The 20,116-nt window shown below is 43.2% G+C and overlaps 1 protein-coding gene across 5 annotated transcripts in view; it reads left to right on the forward strand.

The window, feature by feature from the left end:
- Positions 1–20,116, forward strand: part of NSD1 (nuclear receptor binding SET domain protein 1) — a 131,312-nt gene that overhangs the window by 30,124 nt on the left and 81,072 nt on the right. For all 5 annotated transcript variants that reach the window (XM_044280792.1, XM_044280789.1, XM_044280793.1 and 2 more), the window contains exons 6-8: positions 11,590–11,714; positions 13,582–13,822; positions 14,231–14,349. In XM_044280792.1, coding sequence (XP_044136727.1) covers positions 11,590–11,714; positions 13,582–13,822; positions 14,231–14,349 — 485 coding nt within the window. The remainder of the gene's footprint in view (positions 1–11,589; positions 11,715–13,581; positions 13,823–14,230; positions 14,350–20,116) is intronic.

Genomic DNA, 20,116 nt, shown 5'->3' on the forward strand with positions numbered 1-20,116 from the left:
ATTAGAAGACCTGTGCAGTCATATATATAGCTAAATATGCTTATTGGGCCTGTCAGTGTCCCTTTAAATAAAAAAAAAAATATATAAATATATATATATATATATATATATATATATATATATATATATATATATATATTTTTTTTATTTATTTATTTATTAGTACAGACCAAAAGTTTGGACACACCTCATTCTTCAAAGAGTTTTCTTTATTTTCATGACTATGAAAATTGTAGATTCACTGAAGGCATCAAAACTGAGTTAACACATGTGGAATTATATACATAACTGAAAATGTTATATTCTAGGTTCTTCAAAGTAGCCACCTTTTGCTTTAATTTGTGCTTTGCACACTCTTGGCATTCTCTTGATGAGCTTCAAGAGGTAGTCACCGGAAATGGTTTTCACTTCACAGGTGTGCCCTGTCAGGTTTAATAAGTGGGATTTCTTGCATTATAAATGGGGTTGGGACCGTCAGGTGGATACACAGCTGATAGTCCTACTGAATAGACTGTTAGCTGCTTTTTTTTCTTGCCATAATACAAATTCTAAGTAAAGAAAAACAAGTGGCCATCATTACTTTAAGAAATGATGGTCAGTCAGTCCGAAAAATTGGGAAAACTTAGTGTCCCCAAGTGCAGTCACAAAAACCATCAAGCGCTACAAAGAAACTGGCTCACATGCGGACCGCCCCAGGAAAGGAAGACCAAGAGTCACCTCTGCTGCGGAGGATAAGTTCATCTGAGTCACCAGCCTCAGAAATCGCAGGTTAACAGCAGCTCAGATTAGAAACCAGGTCAATGCCACACAGAGTTCTAGCAGCAGACACATCTCTAGAACAACTGTTAAGAGGAGACTGTGTGAATCAGGCCATCATGGTAGAATATCTGCTAGGAAACCACTGCTAAGGACAGGCAACAAGCAGAAGAGATCTGTTTGGGCTAAAGAACACAAGGAATGGACATTAGACCAGTGGAAATCTGTGCTTTGGTCTGATGAGTCCAAATTTGAGATCTTTGGTTCCAACCACCATGTCTTTGTGCGATGCAGAAAAGGTGAACGGATGGACTCTACATGCCTGGTTCCCACCGTGAAGCATGGAGGAGGTGGTGTGGGGGTGCTTTGTTGGTGACACTGTTGGGGATTTATTCTAAATTGAAGGCATACTGAACCAGCATGGCTACCACAGCATCTTGCAGCGGCATGCTATTCCATCCGGTTTGCGTTTAGTTGGATCATCATTTATTTTTCAACAGGACAGTGACCCCAAACACACCTCCAGGCTGTGTAAGGGCTATTTGACCATGAAGGAGAGTGATGGGGTGCTGCGCCAGATGACCTGGCCTTCAGTCACTGGACCTGAACCCAATTGAGATGGTTTGGGGTGAGCTGGACCGCAGAGTGAAGGCAAAAGGGCCAACAAGTGCTAAGCATCTCTGGGAACTCCTTCAAGACTGTTGGAAGACCATTTCAGGTGACTACCTCTTGAAGCTCATCAAGAGAATGCCAAGAGTGTGCAAAGAAGTAATCAAAGCAAAAGGTAGCTACTTTGAAGAACCTAGAATATGACATATTTTCAGTTGTTTCACACTTTTTTGTTATGTATATAATTCCACATGTGTTAATTCATAGTTTTGATGCCTTCTGTGTGAATCTACAATTTTCATAGTCATGAAAATAAAGAAAACTCTTTGAATGAGAAGGTGTGTCCAAACTTTTGGTCTGTACTGTGTGTGTGTAATATATATATATATATATATATAGATAGATAGATATATATATAGATATAATGTTATATAATATTTCTCTATATCTAGCTCTCTATCTATTAGCCCCCTTATGGAGCTAGAACCTGGGATCTTCTAATGCCTTGTCCTATTCATTCTAATAGAGCTCTATTAGGGTAAATAGGATTTTACAGTCTTGCCAAGGCTTCTGTAGTATCCTGGCTGCCATGGTAACCGATGAGCCCCGCGACTTCACTGCTGGTGCTCTGTTCAGAAGCTGCCACCTATGAAAGGGGGGGGGGGCGGCACACTGCACTGCACTGCACCACCAATGAAGATAACTAACACATTAATACAAATATAGGCGGCGGGTGTCGGCAGTAGAATCGCATACACTGCCTCTGACAAGACTATGATCTGCGGCAATTAACCTTGCCGCCTATATTTGTATTAATGGATTAGTTATCTTCATTGGTGGCACAGTGGCCAAAGCCCCCTCCCCTCCTCCTCCCTTCTCTTCTCATTGGTGGCAGTGACACAGTGGGGAGGATGGGAGAGACTCTCTCCTTCTCCACTGTGCTGCTGAGGTGAACATGGAGCGTGCTGAGAGCGGCGCGTGCCGTGTTCTTTGATACTAGACTGTGCAGTAGCGCAGCCTAGTATTGGTGAATGGCAAATCCTGGTATCTGATCAATCCGGGTACAAAAGTATTGATTGGGTATTGATGATTCGATACCCGATGCAACCCTATTTGTCCATGTTCATACATTATTTATTTTAGCACCAAAAATCCACAGTGAAGTGCAGTGTATTACTTGCATGCAGTACTATAAAACCCTATTCACATGATGCAGAAGTTGTAATGCATGCTGTGTATTTCAACTACTTAATACTTAAAGGGAATGTGTCACCAGTGACCTTCCTATCCACCTATTGGCATATACACATCACTGTGGTTCACCTGATTAAAACTTCTTTTGTCGATCTTGGACTCCACTCTTGTGTGTTCACAATATTTTTTCTTAATGTGCAAATTACGTCTTTGGCGCAATGATGGCAAATGTTGCTCTGGTCTCACCCAAATGCCTCTTCTTTCTGTGGCCAGCCCGTTCCTCACTTCTTTGATTGATTGACAGGGCGAGGCAATGGAAAAGTAGAGAGGATGGGGCTGGTTACAGAAAGGACTGGAGCTTGGGTGCAGCCAGATACAATGGTGATACCCTCATTGCACCAAAGACTTAATGTGCATATTAGGAGAAAGTATGGTAATTCAGGAACAGAGCCTCGGGTCAACAACGGAAAAACAGCATTAAAGTAAAGAGCTAAAACAGACTAACGAGCCCAGTAACCTCTCTACCTGCAGGATGTGGAATTTTGAACGGCAGAAGTTTCGGCAATAAAAAATCGGTTGCAAAATTTTCTCCAAAAAATCTGCCTATGAACTTGCCATAACTTTGTTTTCCACGGCTCACAGCTTGTAAGGAACAGTGCCAACCTGTGCATTTCACAGTCCTGCTTGTAGGAAATTGACCATGTTCTTCACTGTAGCAACTTAACTCAAGAAGCCAAGAGTGTATAAAATAAGACAAGAAAATGTATCTTTTTTTTTTTTGTTTGTTTTACAAAAAAGAGATAAAAATTAGAGAACCTGTCGCCACAAAATGCAGTCTGTAGCATGTTATAGAGCAGGAGGAGCTGAGCAGATTGATGTATAGTCTTGTAGGAAATTATTGGATTTATACATTTTTATATAGATGTTCCTGAGCTCAGTAGTCATGGGCCATCTTATCAGTGACTGACAGCTATCGCTGTATGCAGTGCTGCATTAGGAATGCTGTCAGTCACTGATGAGATGGTCCACCCTGCTTTTGAGCTCTGGAAGAGCAGAGATTTCAATTAATAAATGACCGGCTTTACTGAATCTTTTCCCATAAATCTATGTATCAGTCTGCTCAGCTCCTCCTGCTCTATAACATGCTGCCTGCAGATTGCACTATATTTTGTGGTGACAGGTTCTCTTTAGCTTTTTTTTCCTTGCTGGTCATCTTGGATTCAGAATGAATCTCTTTTCAGTAATATCCATGTTTGGTGTCTGAATCGTATCCACAATGTCACATTCTTAAAGGGTCTGTCCCACAACAATCACTTGTCCCCTCTCCGTGGGGTAAAGGGATAAAATGTCTGGCAGGGTTCTAACCTCTTTGGTGTCTCCTAATCTCGAGAGCACGATTCTGCTGCCCCATTCAACTCTATTGCTGGAAATAGCTGATTGCTATACTTGTAGGACAATCCCTAATGTCTCAAAGCTTCTAATTTGCCCTTTGGTATTAATGAACAGCCTATGTACTTATGGTCCAAAAAACCAATTGAGTAACAAGCTTTAGGCCCCTTTCACACGAGCGAGTTTTCTGCGAAGGTGCAATGCGTGAAGTCAACGCATAGTACCCACACTGAATCCTGACCCATTCATTACAATCGGTATGATTCCATGAGTGTGTTTTTTTTTTCTTGTTTTTTTTTTCGCGCAGCATTTCTACGTTGCATGAGAATTTCAGCATTTTCTATAGTCTGCGTTTTTTATCCAGCCCTGGCCCCATAGAAGTGAATGGGGCTTCAAGGAAAAATGCATTTCTGTCAGGGTGCAATGTTTTTCACTGATGGCTGCTATGAGATGTTAGTAAACCACAAGCGTGAAAAATGCATCAAAACATATTGAAAAAACTGAATGCAGTCGCAGAGATAATTGACTGAATTTGCTTGCAAAGTGGTGCGAGTGTCACTGATCGCACCGTGAGCCAATCCGGATCATGTGAAAGAGGCCTTAGCTTTTTAAAGGAGCTCTAATCAAAAGTAACACTGTTCATACTGGCATCGTCATTTTGTTTTTCACAGGAGCCAAGACAGATAGGACAGATCTGTTATGATCCAGCACAATCATTCATGATCTGTTTGACGGATCGTTGTTTCCTCTATTGACTTGCAGTTGATCAGTCAAGTTTCTGTTGGGTGTGGACACAGTACTGGAGCATGCTGCTCTATTCTGTTGAAATAGAAATCCCCAAAGCCTGACAGGAATTAACTGAAACGAATGTAAACGGAGCCTCCTTCGCAGGGTTCATAAAAACATGCCACACACAATAGCGCTGCATTTGGCTAGTTTTACACTAGGGCTTATAAATTTGGCAGGGAACAGCCTGCAGGATCTCTCTATATTCCGGCGTTGCCAGGCGCTACAGTGTTGTCTGGCCCTATTAAATATAATGGGGACCGGCGGAAGTACGGCTGCAACCTGGCAAATATGCAGAGAATCGGCTGGGCGCAAACCGCTGGCTGCTAGGGTGAAACTAACCTTAGTCCATCTGGTTTCGGTGATGTCCTTTGTGATGGAACAGTTTTCTAGCTTGCATTTCATTTTTCTATTCCTATATTGGAATATATACCAAATGCCCAATGCAGATGTGGACCAAGCCAGACTTATCTGTGTACCAGGAGCTCAGCCATGCCCCTCTTCCATCTGTCTGCAGTAGAGCAAAGACTGCCAAGGCCCAACTGATCAGCAGGGGATTAACCCAATTTGTTCCCTGTTGAATTTCAAGACTGTATGTTTCCTGAATGCATAGGAAATGCTGCAGACTGTGTTACCAGTCCAGTATGACACCATCCAAATGATGGGGTATCAACAAATATCACATACAAAGAGAAACCTCTGTATTAAAAGTTAACCTTTATTTTGTCAGTTCAGATATTTAATACCTCCCCTATTACTGATAATCCACAGATAAAGAAGAATATAGCGCTATACAGACGTGGACAAAATTGTTGGTACCCTTTGGTCAATGAAAGAAAAAGTCACAATGGTCACAGAAATAACTTTAATCTGACAAAAGTAATAATAAATTAAAATTCTATAAATGTTAACCAATGAAAGTCAGACATTGTTTTTCAACCATGCTTCAACAGAATTATGTAAAAAAATAAACTCATGAAACAGGCATGGACAAAAATGATGGTACCCCTAGAAAACACAGAACATAATGTGACCAAAGGGACATGTTAATTCAAGGTGTGTCCACTAATTAGCATCACAGGTGTCTACAACCTTGTAATCAGCCATTGGGCCTATATATATGGCTCCAGGTAATCACTGTGTTGTTTGGTGATATGGTGTGTACCACACTCGACATGGACCAGAGGAAGCAAAGGAAAGAGCTGTCTCAAGAGATCAGAAAGAAAATTATAGACAAGCATGTTAAAGGTAAAGGCTATAAGACCATCTCCAAGCAACTAGATGTTCCTGTGAGTACAGTTGCACATATTATTCATAAGTTTAAGATCCATGGGACTGTAGCCAACCTCCCTGGACGTGGCCGCAGGAGGAAAAATGATGACAAATCTAAGAGACGGATAATCCGAATGGTAACAAAAGAGCCTAGAAAGACTTCTAAAGAGATTCAAGGTGAACTTCATGCTCAAGGAACATCAGTGTCAGATCGCACCATCCGTCGTTGTTTGAGCCAAAGTGGACTACATGGGAGACGACCAAGGAGGACACCATTGTTGAAAACGAATCATAAAAAAGCAAGACTGGAATATGCCAAACTACATGTTGACAAGCCACAAAGCTTCTGGGAGAATGTCCTGTGGACAGATGAGACAAAAATCGAAGTTTTTGCCAAGGCACATCAGCTGTATGTTCACAGACGAAAAAATGAAGCATATCAAGAAAAGAACACTGTCCCTACTGTGAAACATGGAGGAGGCTCTGTTATGTTCTGGGGCTGCTTTGCTGCGTCTGGCACAGGGTGTCTTGAATCTGTGCAGGGTACAATGAAATCTCAAGACTATCAAGGAATTCTAGAGAGAAATGTACTAGCCAGTGTCAGAAAGCTTGGTCTCAGTCGCAGGTCATGGGTCTTGCAACAGGACAATGACCCAAAACACACCGCTAAAAACACCCAAGAATGGCTAAGAGGAAAAAATTGGACTATTCTAAAGTGGCCTTCTATGAGCCCTGACCTCAATCCTATTGAGCATCTTTGGAAGGAGCTGAAACATGCAGTCTGGAAAAGGCACCCTTCAAACCGGACACAACTGGAGCAGTTTGCTCATGAGGAGTGGGCCAAAATACCTGCTGAGAGGTGCAGATGTCTCATTGACAGTTACAGGAAGCGTTTGATTGCAGTGATTGCCTCAAAAGGTTGCGCAACAAAATATTAAGTTAGGGGTACCATCATTTTTGTCCATGCCTGTTTCATGAGTTTATTTTTTTACATAATTCTGTTGAAGCATGGTTGAAAAACAATGTCTGACTTTCATTGGTTAACATTTATAGAATTTTAATTTATTATTACTTTTGTCAGATTAAAGTTATTTCTGTGACCATTGTGACTTTTTCTTTCATTGACCAAAGGGTACCAACAATTTTGTCCACGTCTGTATATGTGTTAACACCAGCACCTGATATCCTAGAACTCTCAGTGGGCACATGCCAAACCACGAAAAAAATGAAGTCTTTTACAGGTGAGACGCAATAACTGGTATATAAAGATCGAGTCAGGGACTAGGGGGTTCTTCCCTGAAATGTCCCTAAAGGCTACCCCTGCCGAAAAGTGGAGTAACCACCCCTAAAGGAGCATCCCAGCTTATTGGCAGCTAAACCCCGCACTGTGCCTACATGGCCCTATGTATCATCAGAGACCATGAAAGATGAGTGGACATCACAATGTCTCTCCACATCTGTTAGCAAGATGCCTTTGATGACTATGGGTACTTTCACACTTGCATTGTTTGATTCCGGCAGGCAGTCCTGTTGCCTGAACTGCCTGCCTGATCAGGCAAACTGTATGCAAACGCATGTAATTTTTTCTGACTGATAAGGCATTTTTCAGACTGATCAGGATCCTGATCAGTCTGAAAAATGCTTGATCAGTCTGAAAAAAGCATTGCAATACCGGATCAGTTTTTCCGGTGTCATCAGGCAAAACTGATCTGGTATTTATTTTTAACAGTCTGCGCATGCGCAAACCGGAAGGACGGATCCGGTACTAAGATTCGTATGGAAAAAAATGGCAGATTCGGCATTCAGGCTTCAGGTTTTTTTCCGCAGGAGATAAAACCGTAGCATGCTACGGTTTTCTCTTTTGGCTGCTCAGTCAAAATGACTGAACTGAAGACATCCTGAACGGATTACTCTCCATTCAGAATGCCTGGGGATATGCCTGATCAGTTATTTTCCTGTATAGAGCCCCTGTGACGGAACTCTATGCCGGAAAAGAAAAACGCTAATGTGAAAGTAGCCTAAGGTGGCTTGCTAATATCCCTGCTGGCTGTTATTGTGCCCACCAGGAGTTAATAGGATATCAGTTGTTAATGTTTGATGTGTAAGGCTACTTTCACACTTGCGGCAGGACGGATCCGACAGGCTGTTCACCATGTCGGATCCGTCCTGCCGCTATTTCGCCGTGCCTATAATGGGGGCGGAGCTCCGGCGAAAGCCGCCGGACTAAAAAGTCGGAGATGCAGGACTTTTTAGTCTGGCGGCTTTCGCTGTGCTGCGCAGGAGCTACGCCCCGTCCCCATTATAGTCAATGGGGACGGAGCGGCGGAAGGGCGGATCTGACATGGTGAACAGCCTGTCGGATCTGTCCTGCCGCAAGTGTGAAAGTAGCCTAACACGTTTGGCTATATTCTTCTTTATCTCCGCATTATCTCTAGGGGGTATTTCTATTCTATATTTTAACTGTTAAATAAGGACTTTTTCAAATGAGTGATGCTGGATGGTTTGCATGCAAGTACAATCAGTGTTTTCTGTGATTTGCGTTCGGTGTGTTTTTTTCCTTCTGGATTGCATGTGTTTTTCATGTGCATGTAGAAAAACTGTAGAATAACCATCTACATCTCCTAGCAGCATTAGTGAAAAACGCATTGCATCCAGATGCCTTCCGTTTTTCATGCAAGCCCCATTCACTTCTATGGAACCAGAGCTGCATGAAAGACACAATATAGAACATGCTGCGATTTATTTATTTCCCTGAACACATAAATGTGTGAAAAACGCAGGCCCAATGAAGTGAGAGGGTCGCTCATGTGAAAGAGCCCTAAAGGTTAAAGGTGTATTCCCATCAGACATTGAGGGCATACTGCTAGGATATGCCCCCATTGTCTCATAGGTGCGGATCACACCTCTGGGACCCGCACCTACGCCAAGAACGGAGTGGGGAGAGTGGAGGACCCTGAGATTTCCAGCCACCACCAAGCACTCTCCCCATATAAATGGATGGGAGTGCACCACACTTGCGTGGCCACCCCTCTCATTCAATTCTATGGGGCCACGGAAATGGCCAAGCCAGCACTCGGCTATTTTCGGCGGTCCCATAGAAATGAATGGGGGGCGGCTGCGCATGCGCAGTGTGTCCTCCACCACCTTTCCCTGCTCCGTTCTCTGGGACCTGCACTTATCGGACAATGGGGGCATATCCTAGCGCTATGCCCCCGTTGTCTGAGATGGGAATACCCTGGTCAGTCCTTTTATTATTGGGGTTTCTCTTTACTTTCAAATGTAGGCGACAGGTTTCAGCTGTTTGATGTGTGGCTTTTTAGAGCATTATTATTTTTTTATTTTTATATCTAAGATACAAAGGTGCTCCATTAGTATAAAACCCACGATAAACAGACACAAAATGGTAGGTATGCACTCACCAGAAGGAAGGAGCAGGTGTATTGAACATGTGTTTGCTTCAATCACCCTGGCGGTTGCTGCTCCCTCTCCTTGGTCCCGGTTCTGGATCCAATGAAAATGAACAATTATAAGGGGGGAGGGGGGGGGGAGGAAAGCATTGCGGGGTGCTGCCTCTTCTATAATTTTTTATAAAGGGGAGATAAAAACAATAAAACGTGTGTGTTTTGCCAGCGGACCACTGACAATCTTATAAGACTTATACATGAGATCCTAATGTTCTCACATGTACTTACTGTAACTACTGCCTGTAGGCATCATTCACACTTGTGTTTTTAGAGTCCATGTTCTGTCCGTGTACAGTATGTAGTACACAGCCAGGGTTATTTTTGGGCAGTTCTCATATTCATTTTTTCTGTGTGCTTAAATTTTCATTCACATTCTATATATTGAAATAGACCCTCATTCTTCATCAGTTGTAGTGTGGCTATGTTTCCAGCGTAGAAATCAATGGACCCTTGGCACAAAAGGCTTCATATTTTAAATCCATATTGTGCTGTATGAAATTTTAACTCACTGAGGACTGGGCTAAAGAGTTTTTATTTTTATTTTATTTTTTTCCTAACTTCCAAGAGCCATAACCCCCCCCTCCTTTTTGGTCACATAGCTTTATGGTGCCGTATGTGATTTATGTGATATATAGCTGTTAATACTAAAGAGTCCAATCTTAAAATGATCCCCTAAAAACATAAAAGTTGGAATAGTAAATTAAGTGTAGTGTCCAATGATGGTGCAAAATACAGGGTTCACTGTTACACCAATCGGTAAGTCAGTGTGATGGTTCCGTATGTTAGATGAAGTTGGTGGGCTGAGCTTATTGAGGCTTTGTTTGGCTGGTGTTTCTTTGCTGTTTGCTGGCTCCTCTGGTGGCCAGTTTTTAGCAAACAAATATTGTCCTTTTCTTAAGGAAATGGAGATCAGTCTCTAGTTAAGTGGTAGGCTCTGAGCCCACTCTTCAGTAGCCAAACCAATAATCAAGTGTGCCAATCAAGAGGAGGGGGAGTGTGCAGAGCACAGGGGGTGTTACAAAGCAGAGCTCAAAGGATTCAGCCCCGCCTCCTGGTGCTCCATCTTCTCATTTACATACGATTAAAAACATAGACTATTCCAACTTTTGTTTTTAGTGGATAATTTTTAGATTGGACTCTTTTTTTTTTTTTTTTCTGTATTGACCACAATATATAGCATATGTGGTGGTTCTAAACAAACAGCTTATGTCTGTGCACAAGTATATTGTATAATTTTATATTTCTATTTATTCTTTTGTATTTTTACCAATTATTCCTGACCAATTAAAACAATATATTACTGTAGGACCTCACCATTTTTGAATATTATATAGAATTTTCCTTTCTGTTGGCACTAGAGAAGTGAGTCCTTGGTTTTTATTTTTTTCTATCGTTATATATATCCTAGACGTATCTACTTGCATACCAGTACGATTACAGAAGTTCCAAACTTATATAGTTTTTATGTTTTAGTGCTTTAAAAAAAATGAAAACATACTGTTGCAGTTTGAGATTTTTGGCTAGCTTCCTGTTAACAGGCAGTTGTCTATGGTAGGCCTGGGACGTTTCACAATTCTCCAAGCTGCCATACCAGCTGATCGGAACCTGCAATTTGGATGCATGCGTTCTGGTTGGAAGACAGAATGACATTACTGCTGGGTGTCAGCTGTATTACACAGCTGCTACTCCCCACACATGGGTTAAAGGGAGTTTCCAAGGAGTCCCTTTAAGAAAAAACAAACAAACACTGTAACCTGTTGAAAGAATCATTGCTCACCTCCACCTATCTCCTGCCACTGCTGTTCCAGCGCGTTTTTCCTACCGTCTGCTCCTCTAGCAGCAGTTCTGGCACTTTCCAGCTATGCATGATGTATAGTGGTCGTATTCAGAAGAGTCTATGCTCGTGAGACTGGAGACCTCTCTCCAAAATTGGTGGCTTTGGACAGCTTTTATTTCAAGTGTATGGCTAGCTTTTAGCGTGACCGCTCCCACCACAGGCAACATTGCAGTTGTACAGCCCAAAAAATGCAGAAGAGCCATAGTGAGAAGCAGGCTGTAAGTAGTTCATGTAGCTGACTGATTACTGATTGAGAAATGTTTATCCCTTTTCTGTCTTCAGGGCCAAACTGGGGTAAGAAATACAGGAAAAAATCAAAAAAGAGAGTCCTAAATCATGCAGATGAGCAATGGATGTCCAGCACTCCAAAGAAACGGAATTGTCGACAGCCTGTCGCTTCTTCTCTGGTAAACATCTCATAGTCCTAACTAAGTAGATTTTGTGATATCCAGAATTGATGTCCATCAAAGAAATGTTAATAACCTTGCTACTTTACTCTCCAATTAAAAGCCAAGTTAAGGCAGATTTTTTATTTTTATTTTCATGCAGATTATGCGCCTTAAAATCTGTTCTGTACAGTGTGTAACATTTTGGCTTTTACAGCATAATCGCTTTATCCGACTACCCGAACCAATGTTTCTTATGGTTGTTTCGAAACTGTGGCATCTAATTTCAGTTTTTGGACTTAAAATTGTTCTGCCAGGTCTCTGCCATTTTTTTTTTTTTCCCGTTTCTGTACCGTTTTTTGCTTTTCGTATACAGAACCATTCATTTCAATGGGTCCGCAAAAAAAGGAATGTACTCCGTATGCATTCAGTTTACATTCCGTTCAAAGATAGAACAGTACTATCCTTGTCCATTATGCGGACAATAATAGGACATGTTCTATTAGGGGCCAGATGTCATCTGTATTTTTTGCGGTCCCTTTTTTTTGCGGACTGCAAAATACTGAAAAAGCCATACGGTCATGTGCAATAGGCCTAAAGGATTTTTCTAGGTTCCTGATATTGATGACCTCAGGAGCCAGGTGCAAAAGAGACAAAAACGCTATTGCCCTCCCATGTTTGAACCTACGCTTGAGCTAGGAATTAATGTAAGCTGTCACCTATGCCCATTATCTGGAAGGTCAAGTTCAAACTTTGCTGTTTCGTGAGGTCAATTATTGCAGCAAAACAGCGAGTTTAAATTGAACAGTTCAAGGATATTTTCAGTGCTGTGCCTCTGCAGAAAACTGTATTCATAGTTTTGTACATCAGATTTTCAGTGCTGCTTTTTGCATTAACCACTTCCCGACTAGCTCCGTAATAGTACGGCATGCTGATCGGGCGGGAGCAGGACCCCTGCTGTATGCATCGATGAAAACACAGATGCCGGCACATTAACCCTCACTATGCCGCGGTGAGCGCTGACCGCGGGGTGGGTGGAGGGAGGGAGGGAGCTCAGTCCCCGCACTGCTGTGACGGGGACCCGATGGCAGGGAAGGCAGCCCGATGCCTTCCATGTAAGCCTGTGAGATCCAGCCCCCTGGATCTCAGAGGCAGCAAGGCTGTAAGTGTATTACCCTGTTTAATACACTTATAGCCAATGCGTCACGATATAGAATGATTGTCATGCATTGTAAAGGGGATCAAACCCCCAAAAGTTGTGGGGGCAAAAAAGTTATAAAGTTAACAATTAACTCTTAGCAACTATTGGTGAAAAACGCATTGCATCCGGACTTGCTTACGGATGCAATGCGTTTATTTAAGGAAGCCCCTTCACTTCTATGGGGGCAGGCCTGTGTGAAAAACGCAGAATATAGAAGATGCTGCGTTTTTCACGCAACTAAGAACTGATGTGTCAAAAAACAGACACGAGTGGAAAACTCACTCGTGTAAAAGGGGCCTACGTGTTTTAAAGTTTTTATATTGATGAATTGAGCCATTGGCTTTTTGGTCAATTGAACTTTTTTTTGCAGGTTAGGTTAAATAGATTTTGGATGGGACTAAGTTATTTTTATATCTTATTTTTAATGTTTATTTTTACACATACTAGTAGACCAATGGATAATGATATTTATAGGTAACTTATCCCCTTTTAATTAGTTTAATGGTCCCGTGAACACAACCCAATGATGCTTGGTATTTTAAAAGTACTCGTTTGTCGTTGACACTGTACAGTTGCTTTTAAAATGATAAATGTAATAAATCTGCTCTACAGAAACATGTAATTCAAGAAAAGTAGGCATTCTGGCACATTTATTGACACTTATATCTCATTATTTCTGTATGCCAGTCCGAAGTCACCAAAGAGAGAGGCCGGGTAGGTCGCCCACGTAATAGTGACCGAATTAAGGAAGCTGCTGAACAACTCATACAGTCAACTTGTGATAAAGATGATGGCTCAACTGTGGAAGCAAATTCTCCAAGACCTCCTTGCACAAATTTTTCCATTAAAACAGAGGTTACCACTCCATTGTCTTCAGATGTCTCTGACCAACCTGGTGGGGGCGCAGAATCTTCGCCGTCAAAGCAAGGTGAGGAGCGTAAATGCAGTAGTCTGTGTGGTCTATCTGGTTTCTAGGCTGGCGGTATTACTGGATGATTCTTTATCTGTTTTCAGCTGTGGTTCTGCTAGCCGATCTACATGCACTGGTAATTTAACGGTAATTAATAAAAAAAGAACTGCAGTAACTGGTAGCAGTGTAGCATGGTTTCCTCTCCTGAAACCTATTCTTTACAATTTCTTTTAGCACCTTTTTGTTCTTTCCACTTTAGAAAATGCAGACATGTACCCTGTGTTCAGCTGCAGGAACGGTAGATTACACAGCAGGAGTAGATCAGATCGACTTTGGTTTAGTGGTTCTTAAATAAGTAACATCTGTGGTCTCAAGTCTCTGGATACTTAACAATTTTCTTTCTTTTTCTTATTTTTCTAACTAAAGCGCAATGTGGAAGCAGACGGAAAAGTAAGCTAATTCCCAGAGTGTGTGAATTTGATGACTTGGATGAACAGCTTGGCCTTCAAGAGGATGAAGATGAAAATGATTTTTCTCATTCTAAGGTGGTCTGCTTCTCTTCTAATGGCGTTAATGAATAATTTTGCAAAAGGAATTTGTAGTAAGAGAAAGGTGATTTACCTTAGAGGGTCTGTCAGCTTTCCTGATAAGTCTGTTCCCCATGAACTAACAATGCTCAAGCATTTTTTTTCCCCTGTGACAACTGGGAATTACCATTTCCCTTGTCAAAGATGTGTGTCCTGGTTTATACATACATTTTTACTAGGAATGACTGAGCAACAGCGAACAGTTCCAAGAAAAGAAGCTGTAGAATTATTTTATCAGGAATACAATTATTTAGCAGGCAGGTTCTTTATAAAACTACCCACCAGTCTGACATCACTTACCATTATTTAGGGACTGCTTAGCAGTTACCTGGTGTCCTTCTTCTCACTCGTGTTGTCGATACCCAGGCCCCTGTCTCCACTGCCCCCATCTCCCTGGCCACCTGCTGGGAATTAACACATTTCCTAGGGAGAAAGCCTCAGGCCTCTTGCACACGAACAATACGGATTAAGGCCTCATGCACACGACCGTTGTGTGCACCCGTGGCCGTTGTGCCGTTTTCCGTTTTTTTCTGCGGCTCCATTGACTTTCAATGGGGCCGTAGAAAACTCGGCTTGTGCACCGTTTTTACACCGCGCCCGTGACCCATGTTTCGAGGCCGTGAAAAAAATATAACCTGTCCTATTTTTTTCACGGCCAACGGTTCACAGGCCCATTCAAGTCAATGGGTCCGTGAAAATCACGGATGCACACAAGATTGTCATCCGTGTCCGTGATCCGTGTCCGTTTTTTCCTATCATTTCAATGGCAAACTTGACTTAGATTTTTTTTTTCATCTTTCATGTCCGTGGATCCTCCAAAAATCACGGCAGACCCACGGAAGAAAAAACGGGCACGGATCACGGTACAACGGAACCACGTTTTGCGGGACGTTAAAAAATACGTTCGTGTGCATGAGGCCTAAGTCTGTATGCGTTCAGGAAAACTTGCACCATTTTGCAAGCAAGTTTAGTCCGTTTTGTCTGCGATTGCTTTCAGTTTTTTCCGCGCGGGTGCAATGCACATTGGTGCGTTTTTTACGCGCGTGGTAAAAAAACCGGAAGGTTTACAAACAACATCTCTTAGCAACCGTCAGTGAAAAACGCATCGCATCCGCACTTGTTTGCAGATGCTTTTTTCACGCAGCCCTATTCATTTCTATGGGGTCAGGGCTGCGTGAAAAACGCTGAATATAGATCATGCTGCAATTTTTCACGCAAAGTGATGCGTGAAAAACAACGCTCATGTACACAGACCCATTAAAATGAATGGGTCCGGATTAAGTGCAAGCGTAATGCTTTCACATCACGCATTGCATCTGCGCTTAAAACTCGCCTGTCTGAAAGGGGCCATAGCTGCCAATCATAAGCATGGGCAGCTGGAGCTTATGAATACAGCTACTTTCACACTAGTGTTTTAGTTTTCCGGTATTGAGATCCGTCATAGAGGCTCAATACCGGAAAAAAACTCTTCAGTTTTGTCCCTATTCATTGTCAATGGGGACAGAACTGAAAGCTCCAAAATGCATTCTGTTCTGTTTAGTTGCGTTCCCATACCGGAGAGCAAACCGCAACATGTTGTAGTTTGCTTTCTGTTCCAGAATGCAGAGCAAGACTGATCCGGCATGACCCCCAATGCAAGTCAATGGGTACCGTTTTCTCTGAGACAATCTGCCACAATAGAAAATAGATCCTTCCTCTATTAACTTTTTCAATGAAGTTCATGACTGATCTGTCTTAGTTGTGTTAAAGATAATACAACCGGATCTGTTTGTAAGAAATGCAGACTGTTGTATTAGTAAGGGAAGTGTTTTTGCTGAACCCTGCCGGTTACAGTAAAAGTAGCCTAAGTCTTAAACTCTGATTTCTCGCCGCAGTTCTGCATCGGCAGATGAGCGACAGCTGAAATCTGTGTGACAGTCACTATTGCCTTAAGTGAGGACGGCATAAGGGATATGACAGGTTCCCTTTAAGGGCCATACAAACGCTTCATAAATGTTGGCATATACTGCTAGTTAAATAACCCTAGGTCCCAGTAATAGTCTAGCTGACTTGTATGAGATGGCATTATACTCTGAAAGACACATAAATAGCATGTGTGTGGACTGTATTTATCATTGCACTAGTTTCTTAAGCCCCAACGCTTCTGTCAGAAAGGGGTGAAAAAGTGTTGACTAAAGGTAACTGCACGCGATCTGGCTTACGTCCAGTTTTTCCGTGCAGATTTTTGTACAGAAAAATGGCAGCATAATACAGTATCAGCAAAGTGAATAAAATTTGCCAAATCTCACACTTTGTGCGTTTTGTATGCTCGGAAATTAATGCTCTGTGCAGATTTTTAAAGGGAATCTGTCACCAGTTTTAGGTTACATGCACGCGACGGTTGCAGCTCGGATGCGGACCCATTCACTTCAATGGGGCCGCAAAAGATGTCGGCAGCACTCCGTGTGCTGTCCGCAAAAAAAAATATATATAACCTGTCCTATTCTTGTCTGTTTTGCGGACAAGAATAGGCAGTTATATTAATAGCTGTCCGTGCCGTTCTGCAAATTGCGGAACGTACACGGACGCCATTCATGTTTTGCAGATCCGCAAAGCACACAACAGTCGTGTGCATGTAGCCGGCTCCAGCACATGCCACGGAGTACCCGTATTCACAAGCTCCTGGCCTTTGCAGCAAAACTGACCCATGCCCTTCATTTTTGGGGTCAGTAAAATTACAATGATGCCCCTTTATGTATAGGTTTTTATGTCTAAATAGTGTAAAAATAAATTTAAACTTTGTAAAAAAAAAAAAAATATATATATATATATATATATATATATACTCACCTAAAGAATTATTAGGAACACCTGTTCTATTTCTCATTAATGCGATTATCTAGTCAACCAATCACATGGCAGTTGCTTCAATGCATGTAGGGTTGTGGTCCTGGTCAAGACAATATCCTGAACTCCAAACTGAATGTCAGAATGGGAAAGAAAGGTGATTTAGGCAATTTTGGGCGTGGCATGGTTGTTGGTGCCAGACGGGCCGGTCTGAGTATTTCACAATCTGCTCAGTTACTGGGATTTTCACGCACAACCATTTCTAGGGTTTACAAAGAATGGTGTGAAAAGGGAAAAACATCCAGCATGCGGCAGTCCTGTGGGCGAAAATGCCTTGTTGATGCTAGAGGTCAGAGGAGAATTGGCCAACTGATTCAAGCTGATAAAAGAACGACGTTGACTGAAATAACCACTCGTTACAACCGAGGTGTGCAGCAAAGCATTTGTGAAGCCACAACACGCACAACCTTGAGGCGGATGGGCTACAACAGCAGTAGACCCCACCGGGTTCCACTCATCTCCACTACAAATAGGAAAAAGAGGCTACAATTTGCACGAGCTCACCAAACTTGGACTGTTGAAGACTGGAAAAATGTTGCCTGGTCTGATGAGTCTCGATTTCTGTTGAGACATTCAAATAGTAGAGTCCGAATTTGGCGTAAACAGAATGAGAACATGTATCCATCATGCCTTGTTACCATTGTGCAGGCTGGTGGTGGTCGTGTAATGGTGTGGGGGATGTTTTTCTGGGCACACTTTAGGCCCCTTAGTGCCAATTGGCCATCGTTTAAATGCCACAGGCTACCTGAGCATTGTTTCTGACCATGTCCATCCCTTCATGACCACCATGTACCCATCCTCTGATGGCTACTTCCTGCAGGATAATGCACCATGTCACAAAGCTCGAATCATTTCAAATTGGTTTCTTGAACATGACAATGAGTTCACTGTACTAAAACAGTCACCAGATCTCAACCCAATAGAGCATCTTTGGGATGTGGTGGAACGGGAGCTTCGTGCCCTGGATGTGCATCCCTCAAATCTCCAACTGCAAGATGCTATCCTATGAATATGGACTAACATTTTTAAAGAATGCTATCAGCACCTTGTTGAATCAATGCCACGTAGAATTAAGGCAGTTCTGAAGGCAAAAGGGGGTCCAACGCCGTATTAGTATGGTGTTCCTAATAATTCTTTAGGGGTGTGTGTGTGTGTATATATATATGTTTGTGTGTGTGTGTGTGTGTGTGTGTGTATATCACCATATTCTGACCCTATAACTTTAACTTTCTTTTTTTATAGTTATTTCTCACCCATATTCATTGGGGGACAAAGGAACCGTGGGTATAGCTGTGTCCTCTAGGAGGTGTTGACACTAGGCAAAAGCTGTTAGCCCCTCCCCTGGCAGCTATACCCCCGCCAGCCTGGAGAGAGAGTTTTAGCTTGGTGTCATAGGAGGCAAGACCTTATGGGTGGCTTACTTAGCCGATTCTTTATTTTTAGCCTGTCACCTAGCCTCTCATCCCGGGGAGCGAGGCTGGTGTTGGAATCACTCACCGCTCAACCTCCCCACAGAAGCAAAAGGAGAATCCAGGGCAGCCTCGCTTCCCGACAGCCAAGGGGTCACCTAGGTCCGCCAAGGAGAAGACCCTCCCGCCATATCAGACTCCTGCCACGCCGGTGCCAGCAGCTGAGGAGGGGACCCTGCTGGAAGAGGTGATCTTGAGGGTCCACTTGGGGAGGGTGAAGAGGATAAGGATGAGGTGAGTACACGTGACTAGATAAGTATGGTTAACACTCTCCCTCTTGGCGGCATTTTTTTTTTCCAGGTCTGTAGAGTTAATAGGCACTGGGCCCCACTTAGTAGCCCAGGACCCCCTAAGGACAGGCTCCTTCACTCCCCCTCGGTTCCTATGGTTCTAGGCACATAGTGGGTTAATCCTCCCCGGCTGCTAACCACCTTCTCAGTACAGCATAGGCCCAAAATGGCTCCCTCATTCCCCTCGGTGCCAATGGCTTAGGCACATAGGGGGTTCATTTCCATGTCCCCCGCCTCATAGGCGGCCGAACAGGCAAGGAGGGGAGCGGATAAATATCCCGTTCCCAGATATCAGATGCCATGATTCGCCCCTTTCGGAAGCGGGCCCCGTGCGCTGCTCCGAAAAGGGTTAATGCCTGCACAGGCCATTATCGCGGCTGCTGGCGCCGCAACGCTTATTGTCATGGGGCCGCAGAGTGTAGCTCAGCCGGGTGCCGCAGGGCAGCTCATTAAGCCCCGTTTTTTCACCTTATTCGTCACCGCCCTGGTCTCTTTACCCCTTCCTGACCGGCCACTTCTGTAGAGGCCAGTAGAGGTTTTTGTGGGGTTTAGAAATGCAGCATTAACCCCTTCCTCCTTATCCAGCCTTATCACGCTGATAGCTCTGTGGTAATGCCTTACACCATGTCCAGGGTGTCTCTGTTCAAAAACCCATTTCAGCCTCAAAATATGTAACATTAACCATGCGGTACCAGACTGGGTCTGTGCTCCTTCCGGACTCCAGAGGAGCAGCTGTCAGGTTGATATCCCTCCACCAGCGAAAATACGGTAAAGGACCCCTGAAGGTTCCCAATCTGCCCTCCGGGGCCGTTTAGTTGATAATCCTTCACCTGTGCAATCCAGTGGAGGACCTCTGACAGGTCCCAATCCACCCTCCTGGGTCGATTGGTTCATAATTCCCCACCGGCGCATTCCATTGGCAGACCTCTGGATGTCCCAATCCACCCTCCGGGGTCACTTGGTTGATAATCCTTCACCTGCGGAATCCAACAGAGGACCTCTGACAGTTCCCATTCCACCCTCTGGGGTCGTTTGGTTCATAATTCTCCATCTGCACATTCCAAGGAGGACCTCTGGATG

The sequence above is a fragment of the Bufo gargarizans genome, chromosome 2 (assembly GCF_014858855.1).
Source record: "Bufo gargarizans isolate SCDJY-AF-19 chromosome 2, ASM1485885v1, whole genome shotgun sequence".
Classification (NCBI taxonomy): Eukaryota; Metazoa; Chordata; class Amphibia; order Anura; family Bufonidae; genus Bufo; species Bufo gargarizans.